This window comes from Euprymna scolopes, chromosome 37 (genome assembly GCF_053919585.1).
Source record: "Euprymna scolopes isolate OS-2025 chromosome 37, ASM5391958v1, whole genome shotgun sequence".
Classification (NCBI taxonomy): domain Eukaryota; kingdom Metazoa; phylum Mollusca; class Cephalopoda; order Sepiida; family Sepiolidae; genus Euprymna; species Euprymna scolopes.
This window is the reverse complement of record NC_136518.1, coordinates 58,374,341-58,387,932: the sequence shown is the minus strand read 5'-3', so window position 1 is coordinate 58,387,932 and position 13,592 is coordinate 58,374,341. Positions and strand designations below refer to the sequence as shown.

General features: G+C 33.3%; 2 protein-coding genes across 2 annotated transcripts in view; both read left to right on the top strand.

The window, feature by feature from the left end:
• The window catches only part of LOC145261202 (uncharacterized), a 751,089-nt gene that overhangs the window by 544,563 nt on the left and 192,934 nt on the right, over window positions 1-13,592 (top strand). The window lies entirely within an intron of this gene.
• LOC145260995 (uncharacterized) overlaps window positions 4,497-13,592 on the top strand; it is a 32,278-nt gene continuing 23,182 nt past the window's right edge. The window contains exons 1-6 of the mRNA XM_080119124.1: window positions 4,497-4,662; window positions 5,324-5,443; window positions 7,573-7,692; window positions 8,104-8,223; window positions 8,563-8,685; window positions 11,214-11,333. Of these exons, the coding sequence (XP_079975250.1) occupies window positions 4,497-4,662; window positions 5,324-5,443; window positions 7,573-7,692; window positions 8,104-8,223; window positions 8,563-8,685; window positions 11,214-11,333 (769 nt within the window). The remainder of the gene's footprint in view (window positions 4,663-5,323; window positions 5,444-7,572; window positions 7,693-8,103; window positions 8,224-8,562; window positions 8,686-11,213; window positions 11,334-13,592) is intronic.

The following is a 13,592-nucleotide window of genomic DNA, read 5'->3' as shown; positions in this document are numbered from 1 at the left end:
TGGTTTACGTATGCTTTTTTTCACCGGGCTAGTCAAGCTAATTTCTGGTTGACTCTTTCAGATTTTCCAGGCGTATTGAAAGTTTCCATACAAAAATTATAAACACAAGATAGAAATTGCAACAGATTACTGACAAATCGAGATGTGGCCAACTCTCACAGCATTGGCAGACAAAGGAAAATAAAATACGAACATCTTTCATCTAAGATATAAACACTTGACTAAAAACAAAAGAATTGCGCATCTAGTCTAGGAATAAATAATTTGCATAATTCCTTTAACTCAATAGTCTGTCACTCTTTCTGGATACTAGGCATTCTTTTGTTTCATCCACATTCTCCCATATGTCTCTTTGAATGATGGGAATATCAGTCACACCATAAGCAACCAATACCAGTTCTTGTTTCTAATTAGGCTACAATTGAATATGTCGTTTTAATTAAAGATACTATTACTTGAATAATTTTAACCTTGTAACGTGGCCAGTACATTTTCACTCGGACCCAAGACATATGCAGTCACAAAGGAAAGAAATTCAACTCGACTTTTTCTTCGGTTGAAACAAAACACATTTATTTACCGTCGTTTTATTACCAAACCATAGGCACATAATTTTCCAAGTCAGCAAAAATTCAACCAGCTGCTATTTCTGCCCCAACTGTATATGGTCGTCTGACCATTTTTTTTTTTTTTGTAAAAATTTCCTCTCGCACCAACATTTGTTTGCAAGTTGCTGTCATCACCACAGGGCTTCAAACCACTCTGCTTTTCTTTGCTTTCTCTTCCTTCATTGTGATGTTACCCTGCGCCATGGCTTGTTCATTTGTATATGTGAGATGCTACTGCTGTTACATACTTGTCAGTCGTCTTTGTTACAATCTCAAAGAGCTATATATCCAAAAATTACGATAGTTGATAAAGTAGATTTTTGTATGAATTAATTTTTATAGAAAATTGTTTATTTCGCTGTTGTCTTTATATTGATAGTCAGAATATGACCAAAAGCCGGGGAAATTAAATTATCTCCCTTGTTTTTTTTTTTGTTTTTTTTTGTCTTCGTTTTTTCAAAGTTGATGCAACGTTAATGCCAGCCATTAGTTCTTATCATAATATCTATACATTTTTCTGAACTAATAGATGTTCTACTTGATTAAATTCTGCAATTTTTGGATGTATTGTCTTGCTGAGATTATATGAGGGAAGGGCAGTGTGAGCTCAGTCGAGCCCCTATCGTGGAAATACTAAGAGTAGAAAAAGACTAGCACCGTCTAGAAAGATAAGATGTAGAAGAGTTGTGGTAATAGGATCAGTTGAAAATGGGAGACCGAGAAAAACATAGGAGGAAATGACAGGGGTTGAATTTGAGGGAAAGAGGATGAATAAAGACCTGGCTAAAGATAGACTACTTTGGAAGTGATAAAAAGGAAAGGATGTAATACATCCTTGAAAAGCATTGTAATTATCTCTTCAAACACACATGTAAATTGTTTTTTTTTTTATTTTCATTTTCTCTTGCACGCTTATCTCCCTTTTCATTGCACTTAACATTTTGACACGTTTCATCTTTTGTGCACAGCCACTTCACAGCGTTGCCCAGCTAACCAATTTGAATGTAAAAATGGACAATGTATAAATGCTATCTACAAATGTGATGATTATGATGATTGTTCTGATGGGTCGGATGAAGCCAACTGTAGTAAGTAATTAAACCTGGTTCCTGTCATGTATCAAATTATTTATACTTTAATTTCAAATTGACATAAAATAATTTTTTTGGAATTATCCCAATATTAAGATAAACGTACTTGTATAATATGTCACAAAATTCAAATAAAATTAAAATACTGACGTTATAAACATAATTATTCATCCTGGAGATATTTACACATTGGAAAAGATCGGAAATAAAAGGGACGTGTTTGTTCATGTTGTTAATCTAAAGATTCAATCTCGTTTCTTTGCTCTTCTAAGAGTTCTGCATAATAAAGGGACATAACTCTCTTATCACTAAAATAGCTGTTTCTTTGTTCATTAGGTCTTCAAGAGCACCTCGGTTTTACTAAATAAAAAGATAAGAGTAAATTAGAATCTATATATCTGTGAAAGTGTCTTTCTGTGTACATTTTCCTACACAATAACTCTGTCAATTCTCAGTCTACAGACTCGAAATTTGATATACAGAGTACTGAGATTTGGGAAAATCTTTGTAATCAATTTCAGGCCAGAAATTTGGCTGTTAAGGGGTCAAAGTTCAACGATTTGACCTATGAGAACTCTACAGACTATGCTGGCACCGAGACTAGTCTATTATATAAAGGGCAAAATGGGCGCGAATGTATGTCCAAGAAAGTCTTTTTGGGTGGGGGGTTCTCCCGTCGGTTAGATTCCACAAGAAGTTTTCGCATCCTTCCCAGATCGTAAGATCTCAAATTCGCAAATGGACATTGTCTCTACTTTTTTTTTTTTTTTATCGAGTTAAACAAAATTCCCACTGTGCCACCGTGTCAGCTGTTTGTTTGTCTTTGTTTGTATAAATGAAGCGAAACTATTTGCATGCGACTGCCTGGCCTTCGGGCCAGGTAGTATCTGTTCTGTAATTGGTCCTTGGTCAATGTAGGGGAAACCCTTCATACTGAGACAATTACTATTTATTTGGATACTGTCAGAGTGCCTCCTTTTTCGGGAAGCTGCTTTTCCCTCCACATTAAAAAGGACCTTGTGTCTAATTTGCTTTCATGGGAGATTTAAAAGCAACGCCATTTCTGCAAGTCCTCTTTTGTTTGACTGTTAAATCTGAATGTTTTAGACTTCCGGTCGCGTTATAGAGTAGCGGTAAGATGTCAGAATTTCTTTTACTTCCTTTCCCGCCTTCACGTCACGGGTTCGAGCCTGCCTTCTACAACTTTTTTTTTTTCTCAACACACACACACACACCTACAAACACCCGGGCAATGCTGGGCACCCAGGGGAATCTATTATATAAAGGAAAAAATGGGTGCGAACGTTTGTGTATGTCTGCTAAAGGCTTTTTGTACAGGGCTTCTCACGTTAGATTCCACGAAAAGTTTTCGCATACTTCCCAGATCGTAATATCTTGCATTCGCAAACCGTCATCTCTTTTTTTTTTTTTTTTTTTTTTTTTTTTTATCAAGTTAAAAAAAAAAAAAATTCCGAACGTGCTTCATCATCTCCTGTGTTTGTTTGTCTATTTCGTATAAATAAAGCGGAACTATTCGAATGCGAACGCCTGGCCTTTGGTCCAGGTAGTATGAATAATGTTCTGTAATTGGTCCTTGATTTATCTAGGGGTAACCCTTCATACTGAGACAATTACTATTTATTTGGATACTACCAGAGTGCCCCATTTTGGGGGAAGCTACCCCCCTCCCCATATTAAAAACGACCTTGTGTCTAATTTACTTTCGTGGGAGGTTTAAAAGCAACAAGATTTCTGCAAGTCATCTTGACTACATTAAATTTGAACCCTTTAAACTTCTGGTCGCGTCATGTAGTAGTGGTAAAATGTCAGACTTTCTTTCATTTTCTTTTGCACTTTCGCGTCATGTGTTCGAGCTTGCCTGCCTGCCTAGTACCACTTTTTTCTTTTTTTTTTTTTTGCTAAACACACACCTACAAACACCTGGCACCCAGACTAGTCTAAAATATAAACAAATTTGGAACATTCGTTTATTGTATTTCCCAATTTTTCGGTTAAAGATTAACAAGTTTGTATTTGTTTTTTGTTTTTTTTCGCTTTCTATTCTCATCTTGGAAGTTATTCTTGGTGAAGGAATGGATGACAATTTTAAAGTTAGTAGATGTAGAACACGTGCGGTAGTGGAGTTAATTGGAGATCATGGGAGAATACGACAAAAAAAATTGTGATTTAAAAAGCCTAGCAAAAAAGGTTAGTTTGCAAGTCAATTGTCAGCATATAAAAAGGACGTAATACGAATATGATGATGGAAACTTGCTCTTGATTCCTCAGTCATGATGGTGTAGAGGTCATAACTAAATTGTAACTGTATTAAAAGTATCATCCGTACTCAGGATTAAATCTTCAATCTGTAAAAGCACGGCATTAGAACTGATTATTCAGCACTTATATCCGTTGTTCTATCTAAAATGAGAACAGTAGTCTGAATAATCCAAATGATGCAACATGTGTTTCTTTCTAATTTAGTTAACCTAATCTAAAATCGTTTTTATTTATTTTTTCTTTTTCAATTATTTTTATCTTGATATAAAGATTTGACTAGATACATTGAACTTTGATCCTTCATTTTTCTTTGTATTAGTTCTGAGCCACAGCGAGGTCAACAGCAATGGACCATAGCTTCCCCTTTGGAACAATCATGAGCTTAGGCTGGATGAAGGTTTTCTTTTTCTGAGATCATTGTCCAGAAGTTTCATCTAGCTCATCATTAGCTTTCCTCTCAGTGGCTACTTCAAATTTAAATGCGAGTTCTGCAAGAGTCGTCATCAGTTTTGAACACATGTCTGAATCATGTGTATCACGATCCCTCAATCTTGTTGTCAATTGGTGTGATGCCATCATGTTTCTGGATATTACAGATTTGGTTGAAGCTGTAGTTTCCGAGATTCAGCAGAGCATTTTACTTTTGTTCCATGATGGCAAATCTTTAATTTATGGTTTTCATTGTCAGCAAGCATACTAGATAAAATAGAACCAAAACGATTTATCCTATTTTGTTAAATATTTAGTTGAAAATTGTTTTTATTTTCTTTTACCTCTTTTTGTGGGATAAAGTTCTAGTTTAATAAATATCGATGCCACATTGGCATTGGTGCAGTCAGGGAAATTGGCACCAGGAGGGAAATTCCAATGTTTAGCAAGTCTAGAAAAGAAGTTATTAAATAGAAACTTTCCTTCATTTGGGAATCTCTAAAGTGAAAAGATGTGATTCAGTTTATATCCGTTGTGTAATCCAAAATGAAAACAGTAGTCTGAATAATCCAAATGATGTAACATGTTTCTTTCTAAGGTACTCATGCAGAGAGTGATCCGTGCTGAAATAATAACGTTATTATTTAAAAAGCCATTCTTAACATGTTTCGTACACATTCTGTATTTTAACGTTACAATTGAATAAAAAAAAAAACTTTAATTAAACATGGAAATACGATTAAAAAAAAAAATAGTGCGGATCACTCTCTGCATTAGCACCCGTTCTAATTTAGTCAACCTGACCTAAAGTCTTTTATTTTTCAAATATTTTTATCTTTATATTTCACTTTTCCTTTGCACTTATTTTCCATATGCACTGCACCTTTCTCTTTCTTTCACCTCTCACTCACCCAGCCACTGCACAACGTTGCCAACCCAACCAATTCAGATGTAAAAACGGACAATGTATCGATGCTAACAAGAAATGTGACCAAACATTTGATTGTTCTGATGGTTCAGATGAAGCCAACTGCAGTAAGTAGATTAGCAATAAGGGCTTGAATTTATACAATTTAAGATATATTTTTTTTAACATGTAAAGTTATCTTGTCGGATTTTTAAAGTACGACTAAAATAGCATTTAAGCTTACGATCAAACTTTGCTTTGAACAAACCAATTTTCACGTTTTATTATTACACCATGTTATTGACGACATAATAACATACTTTCCAACAATTTATCTAAAAAATTACTTAGTCCAGCCTAGACAACAGGTAATATGAAATATTTAAAAATAAAGACCTAAAAATAATCATCAATGGGGATAATTACTATTGGAGTTGTTTACCTTTATAATTCAGATTTTATTTCCCTTTTAAGTTTACAAATTTGTAAACAAATGAAAATTAAAAACTAAAATCTCTTCATCGGTTAATTATTGCTAAAACTGAAATATTGTCCTTACCCGCCTTCCCCCTCTATTATCTCCTATCCCCACTCTTTCCCCCCCCCGTATTCCTCCTAAAATCAATTCTTCCTAATACTAACCAACCATTTCTGTAAGGTCTGACGAGGCTGTTAGATCGTAAACACGGTCCAACATCCGAAACATATCTAACCAAACAGATAAAACGGTAATAAAAAAATATATATATGACTCACAGTTCTACTGTAGATAATGATGACGATGACAAATTCCACACATTATTTTACAAATGAATGGCCGTAGAAATCAGACGAAAACAAAATCCAATCGATCAGTACTAAAAACGCCTTTTATTTTTTTTTTTTTAAATAAACCTGTTATTTAAAAAGAGATAAAGTCCAGGCGTTTTAGTACTGATCAATTGGATTTTGTTTTCGTCTGATTCTTACGTCCATTCATTTGTAAAGTTACACAAACGCTTCAACGAATGATTCTCTCTTCTACAAATTGTTTGTTTTGGATTGTTTTTCTTTTTTATTATTCATGTCAAACTCCTTGAATTGTACCCGTCACATTCATCCTAATCATTGAGGATTTATGACTGTTGAAACGCTCCTTCATGTGTATTTTTACATGTATGTTTGCGTGCATTCTCTATGTATGCATGTATGTTTATTTCCATGTGGGGTGGAGAGGGCTCCCGTAAGCCATGGTGAAGGCAACCACTAGAAGAAGCAAATATCTGATTTAAAAAAACCATAAAGCAGGAGACCAGTACCTGTATTAAGCAGGCTATCTTGCTCTTGCTTATTGCTGGATCTCAACATTTTGAACAGAGAGAGAGAGAGATTTAGCTGTCGTACAAAGCTAAAACTCTGTAACATCATTTTTGTATAGATACTCCCTCAGGCATTTGTCTATAAAAAATAGTCCTGTGGCGATGGAAAAGTTGTTACGTGTGTAGGCATGAAATGCTGGAAGCATGTAATAATTGATCTGCCATCATATGTATATCTATTTGTATGTGTTTGTATATATGTATAGATATGTTTGTGTGCATGTATGCATATCTATGGGTATATATGCCTATATATATATGTGTGTGTGTGCGCATATTGTGTATGTATATGTATTTGTTTGTGTATATATGTATGTATACCAAGGACCGTTTTCAGTGTCATGTCTGCTTGAGCATGTGAATTCGTCGGCAGGACTAAAGTCATTTTCGGGCTCATGGATTTCAGTGTCTGAGGGAGTGGCACTCGTCTGACAAGATGTTGCAATCATCATATATATATATATATATATATACACGCACACTGAGTACGACAATCTTGGAAATTTTGTTTTTTTAGGAGGGTAAAAGTGGTTGGTGGCCATCTTTTTGCATTACATTTTGCTTTTATCATAGTAAATACTAAAAAAAATGACTTTTCATAATTACGATGATTAATTTTTATAATCCTGCAAAAATCCTAAAAGAAAATTCCTGCAAATTGTCATTTAAAATAGCAGTTCCTTACATTTTTCACTAACATTCAAAATATTCTAATTAAAAAATTCTATTAAAATTAATTTTAATGACAATAACTCAGTGATGTTACAGTGATGCTTTAATTCTTCTCAATAAGGCCATAAATACTTCCTCATAGTACCTTTATTTTTATCTGCACAATATTTTCTTTGCACTCTTCTTATGCACTGCAACTTTCTTTCTTTCACTTCTCACATACTCAGCCACTTCACAACGTTGCCAACCCAACCAATTCAAATGTAAAAACGGACAATGCATCGATGCTAACAAGAAATGTGACAAAACATTTGATTGCACTGATGCTTCAGATGAACAAGATTGTTGTAAGTAGATTAGAAAATATGATTATTACAAGAAATCTAAGAAAGTAATTGTTTGTGAGGCTATTAGCAAATATGATTGCTACATAAATGGGCACAATTACTAGTCATAAAATAAGCCTAAATCGATAATAGTGTCAATTATTTTTTAGTACTGCAAAATGACCTTTTTTTTTTCAGTTAAAAAAAAAAAAGTATTCTTTTGCGTACTATTATTCGAATACAATAATTTTGATAAATTAGTTTTAATTTGAAAAGGGACTTCATTAATATAAATGCTTTAATTCTCATTAATAAATATCCTGGATTCTTAAAAATCTCATTTTTTCACCATTTTCTATACGTACCACATTTTCTTTGCATTTATCTTTCTATGCACTGCACCTTTCTTTCTTTCACCTCTCACTCACTCAGCTACCCAACAACGTTGCCAACCCAACCAATTCAAATGTAAAAACGGACAATGCATCGATGCTAACAAGAAATGTGACCAAACATTTGATTGTTCTGATGCTTCAGATGAACAAGATTGTTGTAAGTCAATTAGAAAATATGATTATTACATAAATCGACACAATCTTTGACTTATATAACTTTGACTAAATATATAATAGTATCAATTATTTTTTAGTATTGCAAAATGAACATTTTTTTCTTAAACTCAAAAAAGTATTCTTGGGCATTCGATTATTCAAATAAAATTAATTTAAATTTGGAAAGAAACTTTCATAAATATTAATGCTTTCTCATCAATAAATCTCATAAATTCTTAAAATTCATATTTTGTCACCATTTTCTTTATTCATTTCTCATTCTTTGCACTTGTCTTCCAATGCACTGCACCTTTCTCTTTCTTTCACCTCCTACTCTCAGCTACACCACAACTTTGCCAACCCAACCAATTCAAATGTAAAAACGGACAATGCATCGATGCTAACAAGAAATGTGACAATACATTTGATTGTTCTGATGCTTCAGATGAACAAGATTGTACTAGTAAGTAAATTAGATTTTTAATGGACTCTACTTAAATATTTTTTAATCGAACTTTAAAGTCCATAACTGGAAACCAGTTGTTTTGTAGAACATCTGTAAGATCAGCTTTTACTATGCTCAGTCTAACTTCATTTAACACTACCTGAATATTTAACTTATTCTGCCCCCAGGTTTTATTTCTGCCTTAGAGAAATATAGGAAAGTTATAACTTATGCACCTTACTGCTATTATCTCAATTTGTCTTTTCCACATTAAATAAACTTGCAATTTAAATGAGCTAACATGTCACATGTAGTCTATATGCTATCTTTAAGCTTTACTGCTTAAAAAATAATTACCATCTATACATTTATTAAATCCTACAACGACAAAACAAAAACAAGCTATCAATGTTCAGTCTATGAAAAAGATATTTTGGAGGAAACAAATATTACAGAAAATCTGGTAGAATGATGTAAGGAGTCTGGCAAAACTTTGTGACTATTTCAACCTTCTTCAGTTGTCATATATCAGTGTTATGCCATGTCTATCGTATTTCACTATGATGTTGTTTGGATCTGAAGACCTCAGGAAGATTGAATCAGAACAGTATAGCGGGTATATTTGTAGAACAGGAAACTTCAATTGTGTAGCCACATTGAAAAACGGGTGTGTTCTTGGGCTAAGAAGATGTAGAACAGTCCAAGTAGAAGAATAAGTTTACAAAATATGAGACTAATTTAAAAGAATGGACTTGAAAGAGATAGAAAAATGTCTGAGGTAGATTAATTTGGAATTCATTTTCTAAAAGCTGCTCAGCACATGTCAGCATGTAAAATGGACGATGAGCCGAATATGATGACTGTTGTCATAGCAACTCAGTTTTAATGGATTTAAGAATGATTATCCTACAGCATCCGACACCAAACATGGTTTGTTTTACATATGCTTTTTTCGCCGGACAAATCAACTTAATTTCTGGTTGAGTCTTTCAGATTTGCCAAGTGTACTGAAAGTTTCCATACAGAAATTATAAACACAAGATACAAATTAGGACAGATTACTGACAAATCGAGATGTGGCCAACTCTCACGGCATTGGCAGACAAAGGAAAATAAAATACGAACACTTCCATCTAAGATATAAACACTTGACTAAAAACAAAGGAATTGCGCATCTAGTCTAGGAATAATTTGCATAATTCCGCTCTTAACTCTCTATAGTCTGTCACTCTTTCTTGATACCAAGCATTCTTTTGTTTCATCCACATTCTCTCATATGTCTCTTTGAATGATGGGGATGATCAGTCTCACCATAAGCAACCAATACTAGTTCTTGTTTACAATTAAATAAATTCTTTTAATTAAAGATAGTATTAATTGAATTGTCATCTTGTAACATGACCATTATATTTTCATATGGACCCAACACATAAACAGAGACTGTTGCAAAGGAACAAAGGAAAGAAATTCAGCTTGATTTTTTTTTTTTCAATTGAAACAAAAGGCATTTATTTACGGTCGTTTAATTACGAAAGCACAGACACACAATTTTCTACGTCAGATAAAATATAGACGAATCCCTGCATTTCTCCTACATCAGTTACCCACGATGCAGTCTACAGCTACAACCAGCTGCTATATCTGGCACACGGTCGTCTGACCATTTTTTTTTTTTTTTTTTTTTTTTTTTTTTTTTTTTTTTTTTTTTAAATTTCCTCTTGCATCAACATGTGTCTGAAAGTTGATGTCGTAGCCACATGGCTTCCAACTTCTCTGCTTTTCTTTCTCTTCCTTCATGTGAGATTAGCTCACACCACAGCTTGGTCATTTGCATATGAGATGCTACTGCTGTTACATACCTGTCAGTTGGCTTCGTTACAATCTTAAAGAGCTATATATCCAAAAATTGCTATAGTTTATAAAGGAGATCATTTTTTATGTGTAAAGTAATTTGTGCAGAAAGTTGTTTATTTCGCTGTTTTCTTTATACTGATAGTCAGAATATGGCCAGGGAAAATTATATCATCTTCATTGTTTTTTTCGAAGTTCAGCGACGTTAATGTCTGCCATTGATTCTTATGATAATATCTACATTTTTCTGAACTAATAGATTTTCTATTAGATCAGATTTTGCAATTTTTGGATATATTGTCTTGCTGAGAAGATTATATGAGGGGGGGAGCAGAGTGTAAAACTCAGTCGAGCATCTATCATGGAAATACCAATAGAGTAGAGAAAGGCTTGCAACGTTTAGAAAGGCTAGATGTAAAAGAGTTCTGGTAATATGATCAGTTGGAAATGGAAGACTAAGAGGATAATAGGGTTGGAATTTGAGGGAAAGAGGGATAAATAAAGACCTGGCTAAAGATAGACTACTTTGTAAGTAATATAAAGGAAAGGATGTAATATATCTTTACAAAACATTGTAATTTTATCTTCAAACACACATGTAAACTGTTTTTTGTTTGTTTTTCATTTTCTCTTGCACGCTTATCTCCCTTTTCATTGCACTTAACATTTTGACACGTTTCATCTTTCGTGCACAGCCATTTCACAGCGTTGCCCAGCTAACCAATTTGAATGTAAAAATGGACAATGTATAAATGCTATCTACAAATGTGATGATTATGATGATTGTTCCGATGGGTCGGATGAAGCCAACTGTAGTAAGTAATTAAACCTAGTTCCTGTCACGTATCAAATTATTTATACTTTAAATAAAATTTCAAATTGACATTTAAAAATTTATTTGAATTATCTCAATATCAAGATAAATGTACTCGTAATATGTATGTCACAAAATTTAAATAAATTTAAAGTGATAACGTTTATATATATAATTATTCACCCTGGAGATATTTACACATTGGCAAACATCAAAAATAAGAGACGTGCTTGTTCATTTTGATCATGTTGTTAATCTGAAAATTCAATCTCCTTTTTTTGCTCTTCGAAGAGTTCTTCATAATAAAGGGACATAACTCGCTTATCACTAAAATAACTTGGGTTTCAAGAGCGCCTTGGTTTTACTAAATAAAGAGAACAGTAAATTTGAAATATTTCAAAAGGGTCCAAATACACTTATTTTTGGTCCAACCACTTAATCTGATTTGGACCTTTAAATGCACCCTTGTCCGTTCGCTCCTTCTGTTCCAAAAATTCTCAATGACTACTCGTTACATTTTTCTGAAATTTTTCATGAAGTTAAAACTAGGCAAGAGAGGAAATGTAACATGTGGATTCTTTATAAAAAAAATTTTTTTTTTGCATCCCAAGGGGATCATAAAGGATCCAAATGGTGAAAAATAGCACTTTTCGGGACATCAAATATTTTCCCATCATTAAATTTTGCTGAAAATTACCAAAAAGCAAAGCCCACATGATATACATCTGAAAACGTAATATTTTATCCTAAGAAAATTCTGGTTGCTTCCCCAGGGGGTCAAACAAGTCCAAATGGGCAAAAATAGAACTTTTCATGTATATAGAATACTTTCTGACAATTAGATTTTTCTGAAAATTACCCAAAAGCAAGACCACCTTGATATACGTCTAGAAACATATTTTATCCTGGTTTTCATAAGAATTCATCTAAAATAAAAACAAACTTAGAACATTTCCAAAATTTTTGAGATAAAGAAAATAAAGTTTCTTATATTTGTTTTTTGGCTTTCTATTCTCATCTTGGAAGTTATTCTCGTTTAGATCAATGTAATGCCTGAACTTTTACAATTGCATCTTTGTCAAACTCTGGAATGTTCATGTTGAACTCTGGAGTATATGATCGCTGTCTTGTGTCTGTCTACAAGACAGACTTAGTTCTGATGACCCCAGAAGAAGATTTAATTTGGACAGTGGATCTTTCGGACTATTATCCTTATATTAGTAGTTATTCTCGTTTCGATTAATGTAACCTCCAACCTTCTACAAGTGTATCTTTGTCAAACTCGGGAGAATAATGTGATGGATGTCTAATATCAGTGTACGACAGGCTCAGTTCTGATCTCAGAAGAAGATTAAATCTAGACTATATAGGGAGATGTATAAAACTCAGTAGACAAAGATAGTATGGCCACAGTGAAAGAATGGAGGGCAGTTTTAAAGTTAATAGATGTAGAACACGTGAGCTAGTAGAGTTAATTGAAGAACATAGGAGAAAACGATAAAAATTTTAAATTGTTAGTTAAAATAAAAAAAAATCTAGCAAGAAAAAGATTAGTTTGCAAGTCAATTTCTTTATGCAGTACATTGCATGCCGGCATGTAAAATGGACGGTAAACGAATATGATGACGGAAACTTGCTCTTGTTTCATCAGTCATGATGGAGTAGAGGTCATAACTAAATTGTAATTGTATTATTAGTATCATTCGTAGTCTGGATTAAATCTTTAAATTGTAAAAGCACGGTGTTAGAACTGATCATTCAGCATTTGTATCCGTTGTTCCATCTAAAAGGAGAACGGTAGTCTGAATAATCCAAATAATGCAACATGCATTTCTTTCTAATTTAGTCAACCTAACCTAAAATCTTTTCTATTTTTTATCAATTATTTTATATTTATATAAAGATTTATTTGACTAAATACATTGAACTTTTTTTTCTTCATTTTCTTTGTATTAGCTCTGAGCCACAGCGAGGTCCATAACAATGGACCATTACGTCCCCTTTGGAACAATCATGAGCTTGGTCTGGATGAAGGTTTTTTTTTTTTTTTTTTTTTTTTTTTTTTTTTTTTCCTGGGATCATAATCCAGAAATTTCATCTAGCTCATCATTAGCTTTACTCTCAGTGGCTACCTAGTAACTTCAAATTTAAATGCGAGTTCTGCAAGAGTCGTCATCAGTTTTGAACACATGTCTGAATCGTGTGTACCAATATCCCTTAAACTTGTTCTCAGTTGGCGTGATGCCATCATGTTTCTGGA